This window comes from Caretta caretta, chromosome 4, assembly GCF_965140235.1.
Source record: "Caretta caretta isolate rCarCar2 chromosome 4, rCarCar1.hap1, whole genome shotgun sequence".
In the NCBI taxonomy this organism is placed as follows: domain Eukaryota; kingdom Metazoa; phylum Chordata; order Testudines; family Cheloniidae; genus Caretta; species Caretta caretta.
In genome coordinates this window covers 70323024-70337354 of record NC_134209.1, presented here as the reverse complement: position 1 = coordinate 70337354, position 14331 = coordinate 70323024, and the positions used below count along the sequence as shown (strand labels likewise).

General features: G+C 38.3%; 1 protein-coding gene across 5 annotated transcripts in view; it reads right to left on the bottom strand.

The window, feature by feature from the left end:
- Positions 1-14331, bottom strand: part of TMEM131L (transmembrane 131 like) — a 134112-nt gene that overhangs the window by 27484 nt on the left and 92297 nt on the right. For all 5 annotated transcript variants that reach the window (XM_075127750.1, XM_048847422.2, XM_048847424.2 and 2 more), the window contains 7 exons: positions 13505-13647; positions 10600-10742; positions 9710-9896; positions 8655-8840; positions 6232-6381; positions 4700-5319; positions 880-1034 (listed from right to left, as the gene is read on the bottom strand). In XM_075127750.1, the coding sequence (XP_074983851.1) occupies positions 880-1034; positions 4700-5319; positions 6232-6381; positions 8655-8840; positions 9710-9896; positions 10600-10742; positions 13505-13647 (1584 nt within the window). The remainder of the gene's footprint in view (positions 1-879; positions 1035-4699; positions 5320-6231; positions 6382-8654; positions 8841-9709; positions 9897-10599; positions 10743-13504; positions 13648-14331) is intronic.

Below are 14331 nucleotides of genomic sequence, written 5' to 3'. Positions count from 1 at the left end.
TAATTTATATTGGACTTAAAACAAAATAGACCACCACCAGAAACGCATGAAAAGCGGCAGAACATGGCCAAAAGCCACTTATAACTGCATTAACATTTTCTCAAAACAAGACTAGGATCCAGCAAATGTTTTCAATATGTGCTCCGGAAGTACGACATGTAATTTATTATAAAGCTTTTCGTGAACAGATTAGATAGAACCCATTTCTGATTCGGCCCCCTGCTCTATCAGTGAATTTAGGAAGTCACTTAAACTCTCTGTAATGTAAATACAATACATAGTGTTTGTAAAGCTTTTGAAATCTTTGGACAGAAGATGCTATCTTGCAGGTTTCTGGTTATTATTACTATTTAGCAATTTGTGTAAATGAATTCATCTTTTGTCATGCTCAAATTCAGTTTCTGGCACAGAGATTAGTCATAGGTTCCAAGGCTCCTGTATAACACAGGCCACAGAACTTCCCCAAAATAACCAGAGTGAAAGACAGCAAGATAGCTCTCTAACAAGGGTCAGAGGAGGGAGTTTCCGCACAACACTACTGATGCTGACACTTGGTGTTAGATTTAAGTCAGATGGTGTGAGAGGGTGTGTTTGTGCCTGCACTAATATTAATTACATGGAAACAAATGGGTTTGTGATATAGCCCACATTACATATAAAGCCTACTTGTGAACTCCACCAAAACATTTTGTATCCTTTTATAATCCAGTGTTAATACATAAAACTAGGACACGTAGAGTATCACAACCTGGGGGTTCTACTCATTCATTAGATGATCAGTAAAGTGATTTTAGGATTTATTCTTTACAGAATATTTCTCTCTCTCTTTTATTTTAGGCATTTTAAATATGAAACTGAGAAAGATCATTTGATACAAACCTCAACTGAAGCAAGTTCCTGTTTTCCACAGCATGGTGTATCCTCCTTATGTCCTTTACTAATCTTTTTCTCAGTGGAAGGCTTTGTGTTAATCTGCTTTTTCAAAGTCTCACAGTTTTCTATTTCATTCCTGAGAGGCACTTGTTGGTTATTCCCTGGAGTGAAACAATACAAATAGTGTAACTTTGTACATGAGGCTCCCATTCCCTTCCCTGGTCACTCTACCTTGGCCAACATTTTCAAATTTGGATGCTTCGCAAAACACTACGATTATAAATCATTTTTGTTTTGCTATCCCAAAAAAACAAAAATACAAAAGTTAACACTGCTGTGTAACACTTCTAAAACCAGCTGCAAGAGGCAGTTTTATATATAGCAGTACTAATATACACTTCCCCTACGTACCAACCTTGCTATAATCACCCTACGTCAATTGGTTCTTTAGTCCCTATGTACAGTTAGAGCCACACTGGGGGCACACTTAGCTAAAACTCTCATCCAGGCTCTCATCATCTTACATCTCAATTGCTACAACATCCTTTTCTCTGACTTTAATAAATATAAGCTAGCCCCATTCACATTTATTCAGAATGCTACTGCAAACATCATTCTCTTAGTCCTCTTTTTACATCCCGCCACTGGCTCCCCCTTTCTCTATCACATCAAACATAAGCTACTTGTTTTACTTTCAAGGCTCTTCATAGCCTATCCCCACCCTACCTACCATCTCTCATTCACCATTGAGATGTCAGCTTCCACCGCCCACTGCCCCATCAGGCCTCCATAGACTACCTGTTACATTTTCAAACAAGCACACTGGTGCTCTCTCCCTTGCTGCCCCTCCCCACAAACATCCACAAAGCTAGCATCTTGTCTACAAAGGGAGTTACTCTGGAAAGGCTATGTCTGATTAGCTCCATTTGTGGATGCTCTTATTCCAAACGATCTTGATCCACTTCTAACACGGATTAACAAAGTGGATTAAGATAATTCAGAATAATGCACTCTCATTCTGGAATAAGAGCGTTCACACATGGAGTTAATCTGAAATAGTAAATCCGCTTTAAATTCACATTCTGCCTTATTCCAGATTAACTTTCATATGTAGACAAGCCCTTATTCACTATCTTCCTTCAAAACCCTCCTTAAAACTCCCTCTGCTGTGACGCCTACAAAAAACTTGTCCATGGTTAGGCTGCTAGTGGGCTGAGACCACAGTCCATCATGCTGCCAATGTTGCCACTGCTTCCTTATGCTCCCATCTATTTGTCATTATCTGTATGTCGTACCATACTTAGATTGTAAGCTTTTTGAGACAGGGATCTTCTTCTTTTGTTCTGTGTTTGTACAGCAGCTAGCACAATGGGATTCTGGGCCATGATTGGGGTTCCTAGGTGATACGGCAATATAATTAGCAAATAAAAACAACAACAAGGATGGACTTGGGCGAGGATTTTTGGTTGTGCAACTCTCACCTAGAAGTCAGCCAAGTTTCCCTCACTGGCTGCTTTTAGGTAACTTAAGGTCCATTTATTCTGTTTGACCTATTATCAGGCTGGTTGGATCTTTTATTTTTAATTTTAACGTTCTGCACTGATATTATTGTACAATACTTAATTGCATTATAAATGCACTGAATTCTTCAGCTGCAAAATATTAAGAAATACAGACATTTGAGACTACCCTGCAACCTAATGACAAGGCTTTTGGCTGCACTGCACATGGCATGCAAAAGGAACAGGAATACTAAGGTCGTGACTATACCACCGATCAAACCGCAGTGCTGATCTTTGGTGGGAAGGGTACGCCCGTCCCAATCTCATTCTTCAGTGCTCCTTATTAGCCTGTTTACTAGCAGTGCCTGCAACCTCTGAGGAACTCAACCCTCCCTCCTTTGTGAATGGCAGCATCACAGTGGCAGGGGCATGGATGAGCATGGAGGGGATAGGGAGGAGTAAAGAAGCATCAGAAAACAAAGCAATGAGCAAGATTAGAGACTGGAGCTGAGAAAACATGTTACTGGTCTTCTAAAAAATGTGTCACTGCTTTCCAAGATATAACACACAAAGTAAATAGTTTCCTGCTGACTTCTTGGTGCCACAAAGATTCTCTATAATTAACAGTCATGAATGTTTCATACTGGTATGATTCAGATTTAATTTATAGTCCCAAACCATCTACAAATTAAACCACAGAACTTTGGACAGCCAGCAAACCCTGAGAATGCCAGGAGTCAAGAAATAACTGAAACAAACAGCTTGTTTGTTTCACTGTTTGCTCAATTTAATTCTTAAAAATTTGATAATTAAGCAACCATGAGAACTCTGGAAATGTTCTATGAAGGAGTTATATTCAAAACAACAGACTTTAAAAAACTCAGAGCTAGTAGGTAAGAAAGAAAATCTGGAAAGAAAATCAAAGGGAAAAAGGAGTTCCGGAGAGAAGTTTCTCAAAGAAACAATATTAAAGGTGCAACAACTGACTATCCCAATGTGAAGGAAAGAAATGGAACAACTGTAAGAGGCCAATATGGCTCCATCAGGTTCTTTCATGACCATAAAATCAAAAGGAATTCTACAAAGATACAAATGGTTAAGGATTTACAGTAGGAAACAGCTTGGTTTAGGTATAATGCATGATCTCTCTGAATTGTAACTAAAGATATTTTCCCATGTATTTGGTTACGTTTAAAAGTTTAATCAATTTTTTTCAACTTTATTTAGCAGCTTCTGAAAATATGAACTAGGTTAATAAACAACACTGTACCTCTAGAGCGTATGAAGAATTTCAAAGCACTTTATAAATATTAATTAAATTAGTTTGTCAACATGTCTGAGATGAGTAAGTAGTAGTACCGTAAATCCATTTAACAGATGAGGGAATACACGGGATAACTGACTGAGTCAGGGTTAAATAGTTAGTCTGTGGCAGAGCTAGGAACAGAACCCAGATCTCCTTATTCCCAGTCCCATGTCTCAACCACCAGATAGCATAGAGTTATCAAGACTTCAACAAAAACAGACTTGTCAACTGCATATTTGGGATTCAATCAACGGATTTGCTTTTGCCACCGTCTCAGTGAAAACACATGTCCACAAGAAATATTCCTTTGACTTCCTAACCAACATTTCTCCTTAGTGTTCTTGTGCCTCTTCCCCAAGGCTAGTCTTCCAATCTAAAGTCATGAGCTAAACATCTCCTGAGTCTCTGATGGAAATGGCAACTTGTAACTCGTAATAATGTGAGAATTTCCAAATATCCTGGTGGCAGCTTCTGGCCCTTTCAGGTTACGATATTATTACAAAAGCCGGATGCCTAACTTTCAGAAATGCTAAGCACAACTCCAAATGAAGTCCTTTTTTTTTTTTTTTTTTTAAGATTTAAATAATTTGAATATCTGACCAAGGGCAAACTGTATTTTAATCATATCTGTGATGAAAACATGTTTGTCTCTTAACTTTGTTTTAACCTTTATAAATATTATGGTGTGAATTTACGCACGGAAGCAACTGTGAAGTCTAAAGTTTTATCATATCCATATGATATGAAACTTGCTTTCAGTTTCAAACCTTCCCTTGAAGTTGCATCTAAGCCGCAGCTTTGATTTACAACACAAAGGAATTTTTCTGGCCAGATCCTCTTTCTTGCAAATCTGCATAAACATATCAAAATCAAGAGGCATGAGTAAAATATCCTCACACAGAGGGTGAAATCCTATCCCCACTTAAGTGAAGGAACGTTTTGCCATTGACTTCAGTGGGGCCAAGATTTTCACCCAAGATGACAAATTTCAAAATGAATTATATAAATGGAAGATTACCATTATTTTTCCTGGAAACATCTTGCAATTCTGGCTGTTGCTGAGGTGAATTTGACAAGTGACTTTCGGGTAGCTTCTTAGATGTCTTCAGAGAACAGAACTCCTGTTCTTTGAGCTCAGTTATATCTTCTGAAGTTTTAAGGTTAGTTTCCTTAGGAAACATACATGCTTGAAGATCCTCCTTCAAATCACACTCTGAAGAAGTACTTTTCATGAGAACTGTGTTTTTCAGTGCACTTTCTTCTTTATCCAGAAAGTTTCCTGGAAGAGTTAAATTCTTCTGCAGGTTTACATTTATGCTATTTTCATATTTTAGGTGTAGCCAGTTCTCACTAACAATATCAGTGCAAATGTCCTCTTTTGGTGCTGAGATTTGGTTCTCTACAGTCTGATTCTGCTTTTCATCAGTAGTTGTAATGGCACTGCCAGGTATTGTGTTTGCTTTTTGTTTACTGTAGTAAACTGAACATTTGTGTTTCTTCTGAGAGTGGCTATAGGTTGCTGGACTTCTCTTTGCAGCATTCTGGCTTCGGCTGGATGGAGTGCCTACAGAAAGGAAGCCTTTTCCTTTGCCTTTATCAGAGGTGCTACAGGAATCCATAAAGGTCTTGCAGCTGCCCCTGGATATGAAATAAAGAATTAAGGTGTTTTTTAAATATATATAAAGCCATCATTAAATTACACTTTTAAAAAAGTATTCAATGAGAGGCAGAGAGAAATATTAAAGAAACATAAGAACTGGATTTCTACCTTCTTTCGGTATAAAACTCAGGAAGGGGCAATTTACCCGCTTCTGTCCTAACAGAAAGGAGTGCTCACAGTGTAAAGATTTCACTTAATGGCTATGGATTAAATTCTCACCCAAATTGCATACATGGCTCCTACTGTCTCCAAAGGCACCCACAAATGTGTTTCCAAGCGGAGTCAGCCCGAGGTATGTGCATCTTGTTTGGCCGCATAGGGATTTGCATTTTTAATCACATCTAGATTTCAATAATAGCAATGATCCCTACACAAAGGCTCTGGGCACCCTGATATTTAATTAAATATTACAATTTCACTGTGATTTAAGCATGAGCTTAAGTGCTTCGACCAACTCCAATACACGCTCAAATGCTTGAATGAATTAGGACCTAGGTTCAGAGGTCTGATGGCCAACAAAGTGCTTTCCATTTCTAACTTCTGTGACTGTTAAATATGAACACGTAATTCCCATCACATAGTAACAGTACCACAGCAGCTAGGTAGTGTGTTTACATTACCCACCTTACATTTCATTATCTACGTATTACTAACAATACACAAAAGTAGTTATTCTGAGTTTTGTTCATCTGTCATCTGTACAGATTAAAACACCAGAGTGCACCTGATTTTGTCAGAATGCTGAAAACTCACTGAAACGACGAGGTTTCTTGGAACAGTATCTTCCTAAAGGAGTTCACAGTAATATCATAGTACAAAGATTTAGAAAAGGCTATTCTATGTTAAACAGAGTGCAGATGAGAGCACTTCAGGGGAAGAAGAATTTTTACTTGTAGGAATCAGAGCTGATTATATCCACAGGATTGCTGTTTTGCTGTGACGAAGAACTGGGATTTGGTCTCTGTCTTGATTTCATGAATTCTGCTAAAATGTACTGTGCTTGTTGGAAGGCTATTAGAATCACACCCAATAGGGACAAACTGCAAAAGAAAACAACAGGTTTCACTATATGCATGTCTCTAGACTAATGAACAAAACAGATCAATTCCATAGCAAGTATTGTTTTTCAGACTGTGTTGGTAAATTCCAAACGCAAAGATACCTAACATTAAATTGGAGGAATGGGGTATGGTACAAACAAAAAGTTTGTAGAAGTAATAATTTTTACTCTTTTATTTTTAAGTTTCTGGAAGCTATGATTATTTTATGACAAAACAATTAAACTATTCATTTTACAACAAAAACAAACAAAATTCAAACCTAAAATTATCCACAAGATAATTTGAAGATTGAAGCTAAACGAGGACAGACATATTTTATTTTGCTTAGATATAGCAGAGATCTCAAAACAATGCAAGCTGAACAGGGCATATTGTAATAAACTATGTACTTCACATATATGGGATATGTACACATATTTGCAGGAAGACAGACAGGATGATCTATTAGATCCCCTCTCACTCAAACGTCTACGATTCTGTGGTGTTATTATTTCATAAGCACTAATAACGCACTCACTGCTACACAAGAGACAAATAAAAAGAGAGTCACTCCCCCAAGCAGCTAACAAGCTAAACTACAGACACCGATAAGACAAATTGCACTCTGGAGGCCCCAGAGGGGAAAAAAAATCTCTTAAAAAAAAAAAATTCTCATGCCTTTCTAGAGTGGATGCTAACATAAAATTTATTAGAAATATCAACCTTCATTCTTCTGGGGTCAGTATTTGAAGTCAAAGGATTTTTTCTGTATGGTATATTATAGCATGGGTGAATTATGGGTAATTTTTTGCTACCTCCTGAAGTAGTCTATATACTATTACTATCAGGAAGCAAAATATGTAGACTAATGGAAAATGGCTCTATTGCTATGTTCTTGCAGCATCTGTTAATCAGGCTTTTTCACTAAAATACTTTTAGTTTGTACACAATGCAAACAGAATTAATTTGTATTTCCAGGCCACAGAATAAGCATGCACTGACATGTTATAGTATTAACATGACATTTACATTCACATCCTATCAATTCTGAAAACTAAGAGTGAAACTATTAGGATTTAAAGATTTGTATGAAAATGGCACCAGAAATCACCTACATTGAGAACAGTTTCTCACTTACATTATACAATATAAAAGGTAGAATAGTGTGTGTATGTGCGGGCACACACAAACGCACACACAAACACAAATTACAGACCCAGAAGCTTATCTGTTGTAAACTGGCATAAATCCACTCACTTCAACAGAGGTAAGCCAATTTAAACCCGCTGAGGATCTGACACACAAAATTAGCTAATGCACATACGCTGAGACACCTTTCCACCACAGCCTCTTCAACAGAATTTCTTAACAAAAATCCACATTAAACTAGAGTATGTTAAAAAAAGAGGATCTGTTTATTTGTTTTAAAACAATGTCGTTAAAACCTATGTAAACCTACCAGAAATGCTTAGGGTAGATTATATGTCCATACAGCTCCTTTTGGTCTGCTCAGGTAGTGACAGAAACCACCCACATCTACTGCTAGGTATTTCCACAGCATGGAGGAGTGCTCAGTGGGATAAAGTGACTCCTGGGGCCAGAGGTGCTGGAACAATTTGTATAGTGGGGGTGCTGAGAGCCACTGAACCAAACTGTAAACCCTGACTATGATGGAAATCACTTCAAGCCAAGGGGTGAGGTAGCACCCCCACACCCCGCATCCCTAGTTTCAGCACCTATGCCTGGGGCATAAACGAGGCAGGAAGGGGAAACGGCTAATACTTACTCTGCTCTAACTATCCCCAAGTGACATATGGTCCCATCGGGCTCATATTCACCTAGCACAAGTTAGAACACTTGGATGCAACAGAGAATCTGTCCATAAAATTTATGACTTTACTAATAGCTTAAACAACTTGTATTTGCATCCATGCTAACCATCTATAGTTATCTAATAAAATACTGCCATAGGTGTGTATGGCACTTTCCAGGCAGGAGAAGACATGTTCTTTCCCCAAGAAACTTAAAAGTTATAGGTCCAATCCTGTAAAATCCTGAGCATCCTCTATGTTCAGCAACTAGGTCTTTGAATCAGACCCTAATTACACATCATGACATTACACATTTCTCTAAAACTGACATTTTATATAAAGGTAGCAGCTGCTGACATGTAACTCAAAGAACCAAAAGCAACTATAAATCTTTGATAGATTGATTTTCTTTTCTTTTTAATTTGGGTGAGGAGTGCACAGCACAAGAAGCAAGTATATTACCTAACAAAGAGAACTGTGAGCCTCCAGAAAGACTCTTCCCAGCTAGGTCCTGGCACCACATCTGCACACAAGGGTAACAAATGGTGAGGAAGGGTCACGTTGAGTGTAAAGTGGAACTCTACATCAGCAGCAGTCACCAAAGTAAGCTCACGGATTACCCACGAAGAAGTAAAATCAGGGGTAAACCTGTCAACAAAATAAATGAGGCCAGTGTTATTTTTCTATAGTAAGATTTAGTTTTATTACGATGTCATTGATTTAAAAATACTAAACAGTGATCATAAACAGCTTCTAATTTAATATGAAAAAAAGATGAGAGACAGCTGCTTGCTTCAAGATTGCCTCCTGCTGACCAGTTTATGTAGTGATGTTAACAGCTACCTAAGAGAAGCACTTGCCTGCCCGCTTTACAACTGTAATTGTGTTGGCATTCTCTATGTGATACACTATAAGGTATTATTTAATTTTGATGTTTCCTCCTGGAAAAGGAGAATGGATAATCAACAAATACTAAATGAAATTCTTTGTACAATGCTAAAATGTACAGACAGTTGAGAGTGCACTGTATTTGCTGTACGTAGACGCACAATTACTGCATTACAATCATATCCCTTTTTCCTTGTTTTTAAAATCTTGAGTTACACTTGCATGGGCATTAGAAAAAATATTTAAAATATGTATTGGTAGAAGCACCTGACTAGCTGGTACTAATGACTGTGATTAGTCATCAAACGCATAGAAAATCAGCAAACAAATGATAAAACAATGAAAAAAAAAAGAAAATATATGTTGTTCATTTGTCCTGACAACCATTCAACTTTAATTTAGTAATACTTCACAGTGTAGTAATAAAAATACCATAGTATGCTTTGTAAAAATAATCTAATTTTACTATAGTACTAGCTTTTAATGTAACATTACTGAAAAGAGGAGAGCTTTATATGTCTATTCAAAAGAGACTGAGCTTCTTCTGTGGACTAATGAGGTGAGGTTCTTCTGCCATTTCAAATTCACACTTACATTAACTAATTTCTTGGTTAACAATCAATGCTTACACAATGCTGATCTCCCGCGAAGAGTTCTGAGCCAGGAAAAATTCCTGACAGTCTAACACTTCAAACCCATATCCTTGGCAACTGTACCCATTAATCTTCATAGATGATACAGTTATAGGAAGAGGCCCAATATTCTCCACTTTGAAATTCTTTGTGATAGATAAAATTTGCTTGCTGTCTTTCAATTCTAAAGGAAACAAAATTAGCATTTAGTAACTACAAAGCACAGAGAGTAATTTTACTTTTAATATTATTTTAGAAATTACTGCTTATAGTTCACATTATTTTACGATGTTCCAAAACTGAGAGTTAGATTTTTCATTTTATAAATTGCATTCTGCAGAAACATACGACAGAATTTGTAAGATCATCAGGCTTGTGTTATGACAAAACAGAATCTGCATCTGTTTTACTACTGCACTGTCCAGTTTTACTTTGACAAATTCTATTTCATTAAATGCTGTAGGAGTATTAATGATAGGAAAAAAATAACAAAAAACAAATTAATTTCTATGCTGCTCCACATTCTTTTTACTGATACCAAAATATTGTCCCAAATGCTTTTTACTCAACGCATGAAGTGTTCTTTATCATTATGTCTACTGTCTGCACTAATATATATGGAGTTGATTTCTGAATTACAGGAAGGTAGTGGAGGGCATGCTTGATGGAAATGCTTTTAAAAGATGATTCTCTGACCATCTGGGCTTTTTTGTTGATGTCAATACATGTAACTTACAGAATCCATTTCAGCCATCACAGCTAATCAAGGTTATGATTTTTCCCCTTTATGCTATTTCTGTGTAACACCAGCATCACTACAGTCACAAGCTAAATGGAGCATAGTAATGCGTTGTTACAGGATCAGAGATCTGTTTTTTGTTACTCACGTCGTCTGCAGTCCATGAGTGTAGCTTCTGGTACCTTAAATCTAAGTGATCCTCCTGCACCTGGCAGTCTTCCACCTACTTTTAATAATTCTCTGGCTCCAAAGCCTTCTACGTTGACCACATCCAGAACAGTCAAGTTATTTCTGTCACAACATGAAAACCATGTAATCAGCTTTTGATACAGAAAAGATAACTCAGCAAAACAACCCCACTTCTATTACCATCTTGGTGCAAGTCCATCACAGTTCCCACCTCAGCAGCTGCAGAGGTCACGCAGCAGCAGAATCAGTGTGCACATTGAAAAAAGAAAAGGAGTACTTGTGGCACCTTAGAGACTAACCAATTTATTTGAGCATGAGCTTTTGTGAGCTACAGCTCACTTCATCAGATGCATACCGTGGAAACTGCAGCAGACTTTATATATACACAGAGAATATGAAACAATACCTCCTCCCACCCCACTGTCCTGCTGGTAATAGCTTATCTAAAGTGATCAACAGGTGTGGGAGCAGTTTTAATGCAGAAAGGCCCTGATCAAGAATTCCACCCTGTAGTGTTTCTCAGCAAAAAGCTGTCTGAGAGGGAAAGCAACTGGTCAGTCACTGAAAAAGAATGTTACGCCATTGTCTATGCTCTGGAAAAGCTACACCCATATGTTTGGGGACGGCGTTTCAACCTGCAAACCGACCATGCTGCACTGAAGTGGCTTCACACCGTCAAGGAAACTAACAAAAAACTTCTTCGGTGGAGTTTAGCTCTCCAAGATTTTGATTTCGACATCCAACACATCTCAGGAGCTTCTAACAAAGTGGCTGATGCACTCTCCCATGAAAGTTTCCCAGAGTCAACTGGTTAAAATCGTCCTTGAGATGTGGAAAATATTGTTAGTCTTTATGTACTTGGTAGTATATTTAGAGATGCATATGTCTTATTAACTCTGTTTTTCCTAGAGCTCCAGGAAGAAATCCCAGCCAGTGTTTCACCCTAGCTGAGATTTGGGGGGCGTGTCATCAATATAAAGGGAAGGGTAAACCCCTTTGAAATCCCTCCTGGCCAGGGGAAAGCTCCTCTCACCTGTAAAGGGTTAAGAAGCTAAAGGTAACCTCGCTGGCACCTGACCAAAATGACCAATGAGGAGACAAGATACTTTCAAAAGCTGGGAGGAGGGAGAGAAACAAAGGGTCTGGGTCTGTCTGTAGTCGTCTTGGCCGGGGATAGACCAGGAATGGAGTCTTAGAACTTTTAGTAAGTAATCTAGCTAGGTATGTGTTAGATTATGATTTCTTTAAATGGCTGAGAAAAGAATTGTGCTGAATAGAATAACTATTTCTGTCTGTGTATCTTTTTTGTAACTTAAGGTTTTGCCTAGAGGGGTTCCCTATGTTTTTGAATCTAATTACCCTGTAAGATATCTACCATCCTGATTTTACAGGGGGGATTTCTTTATTTCTATTTACTTCTATTTTTTATTAAAAGTCTTCTTGTAAAAAACTGAATGCTTTTTCATTGTTCTCAGATCCAAGGGTTTGGGTCTGTGATCACCTATGCAAATTGGTGAGGCTGTTTATCCAACATTTCCCAGGAAAGGGGGGGTGCAAGTGTTGGGAGGATTGTTCATTGTTCTTAAGATCCAAGGGTCTGGGTCTGTAGTCACCTAGGCAAATTGGTGAGGCTTTTTACCAAACCTTGTCCAGGAAGTGGGGTGCAGGGTTTTGGGAAGTATTTTGGGGGGAAAGACGCGTCCAAACAGCTCTTCCCCAGTAACCAGTATTAGTTTGGTGGTGGTAGCGGCCAGTCCAAGGACAACGGGTGTAATATTTTGTACCTTGGGGAAGTTTTGACCTAAGCTGGTAAAGATAAGCTTAGGAGGTTTTTTCATGCAGGTCCCCACATCTGTACCCTAGAGTTCAGAGTGGGGGAGGAACCTTGACACAGTGGGGTGGGAGGAGGTATTGTTTCATATTCTCTGTGTATATATAAAGTCTGCTGCAGTTTCCACGGTATGCATCTGATGAAGTGAGCTGTAGCTCACGAAAGCTCATGCTCAAATAAATTGGTTAGTCTCTAAGGTGCCACAAGTACTCCTTTTCTTTTTGTGAATACAGACTAACACGGCTGTTCCTCTGAAACCTGTCAGTGTGCACATTGTGGATCAAATTCACGCCCATTCAGCAGGTCAGCCCAAGGCCTGTGCACCACTGAAGTCCCATTCAGGCTTTCCGAGCAGACGTGATTTTCACCCCCTGTGCAGCGCAGAGCCAAATTCCATGGAGACCTTCCCCAAGATAGTGCACATGGAGCAGCTGGGAGCTAGAGGGTCTGCCACTGGATAGCAGCTGCTTCAACTGGTGAGAAGGGTGGGAAAAATTCCTTCCTTCTCTGCACTCTCTTCCTGCAGAGATCCCAGTACACAGCCTGCTATTTAGGCTGGGCTCTGGGTCCCTGGATTGGTCCCATAAGAGCCAATGTAGTCTACTTGATCACACTACAAATATTACTTGGATTCCTAACATCAAGGAGTTAGATGAAAATCACGTTTTAGTGATAAGAACAAAATTAATAAACCTCTTCTTCTATAGTCACAGGAACAAAACTGATGGGAAATCAAAGGTATTATTCTGCAATGTCAACCACTGGAACTGTACATTTTTGTGTGTTTTTTAATATGCTTATCACGTACAAAAAATCACTTCAATTAGAACTCTATTACAGTATCCACTTCCATACGACACAAGTGCAAAGTGTAGATCAGATTCTGAAAATCTCTTAAAGTGAAATGGAGGTATTTAAAATGGAAATGTGGTGTATTTGTCTCTGCTGCAGTATTTGGCAAAATTATTTTCTTGAAGCTTATTTGTTTACTTATTGCTTACAAAAGCTAGGTTAAATTCAGAAGCTGGCCTACCTGATTAATATAAGGGAGGCTACTCTTTTGTAGTCAACTGGTGTAAAAACTACACCAACCCTTTGGGTTTCCAATGGTTGTAAATGTAACTGAAGCACCTCAGAACTGGATTTCATGTTAGTAAGGTCCTCCTGATGTGCATCCTGATAAACAAACATGCATTTATTTATTTATTTATTTGGCATAACACATTAAAAAAAACCCATCCCAGTAAAGCAGACATTACATCACTGCTCAGCACTGTGTAAAAACATCTCTGGGTAAGGCGCAATTACTGCCATTTAGCTTATTTGTTTTATGAAAATTATTTCCCATCTGACAGCATAAACCCCATCAGATAAAGCTGTTTATTTGATCAAAAGTTCACATGACAGCATTTCTTTTATTATGAGGAAGGTATTTTTTTTTTTAATCAGGTTTTACTTGCTAATATGGAAAAAGTATTTATTTTTGTACAGTGGCTTTCATATTAAAGGAATCCCCAAATCACTCTGCAAAGCAGGGAGAGTGGCAGTGCACTGACTGTGCAGAAGAATGTGGCACCCATTATGCACACAGCACTGGACATTACAACCTGATTTAATTGATGGAGGGACTGCTGGCAATTAGTACGATCATTTGAGCTACTGGAAACACACCACAGAGAATTCCTTAACATCAGACCACCACCAATGCAGTAAGGCTGGAAATATGACCAAGTTAGGGGTTTTTTTGGAAGGATCGTTTATTCTTTCTCACTATCTAAACAAAAAAACAAAACAAAACACAACCGAAAAGCTTTCTACGCCAGCACCGGGCCTCTCCTCTGACACAGAGAAGAACATTTA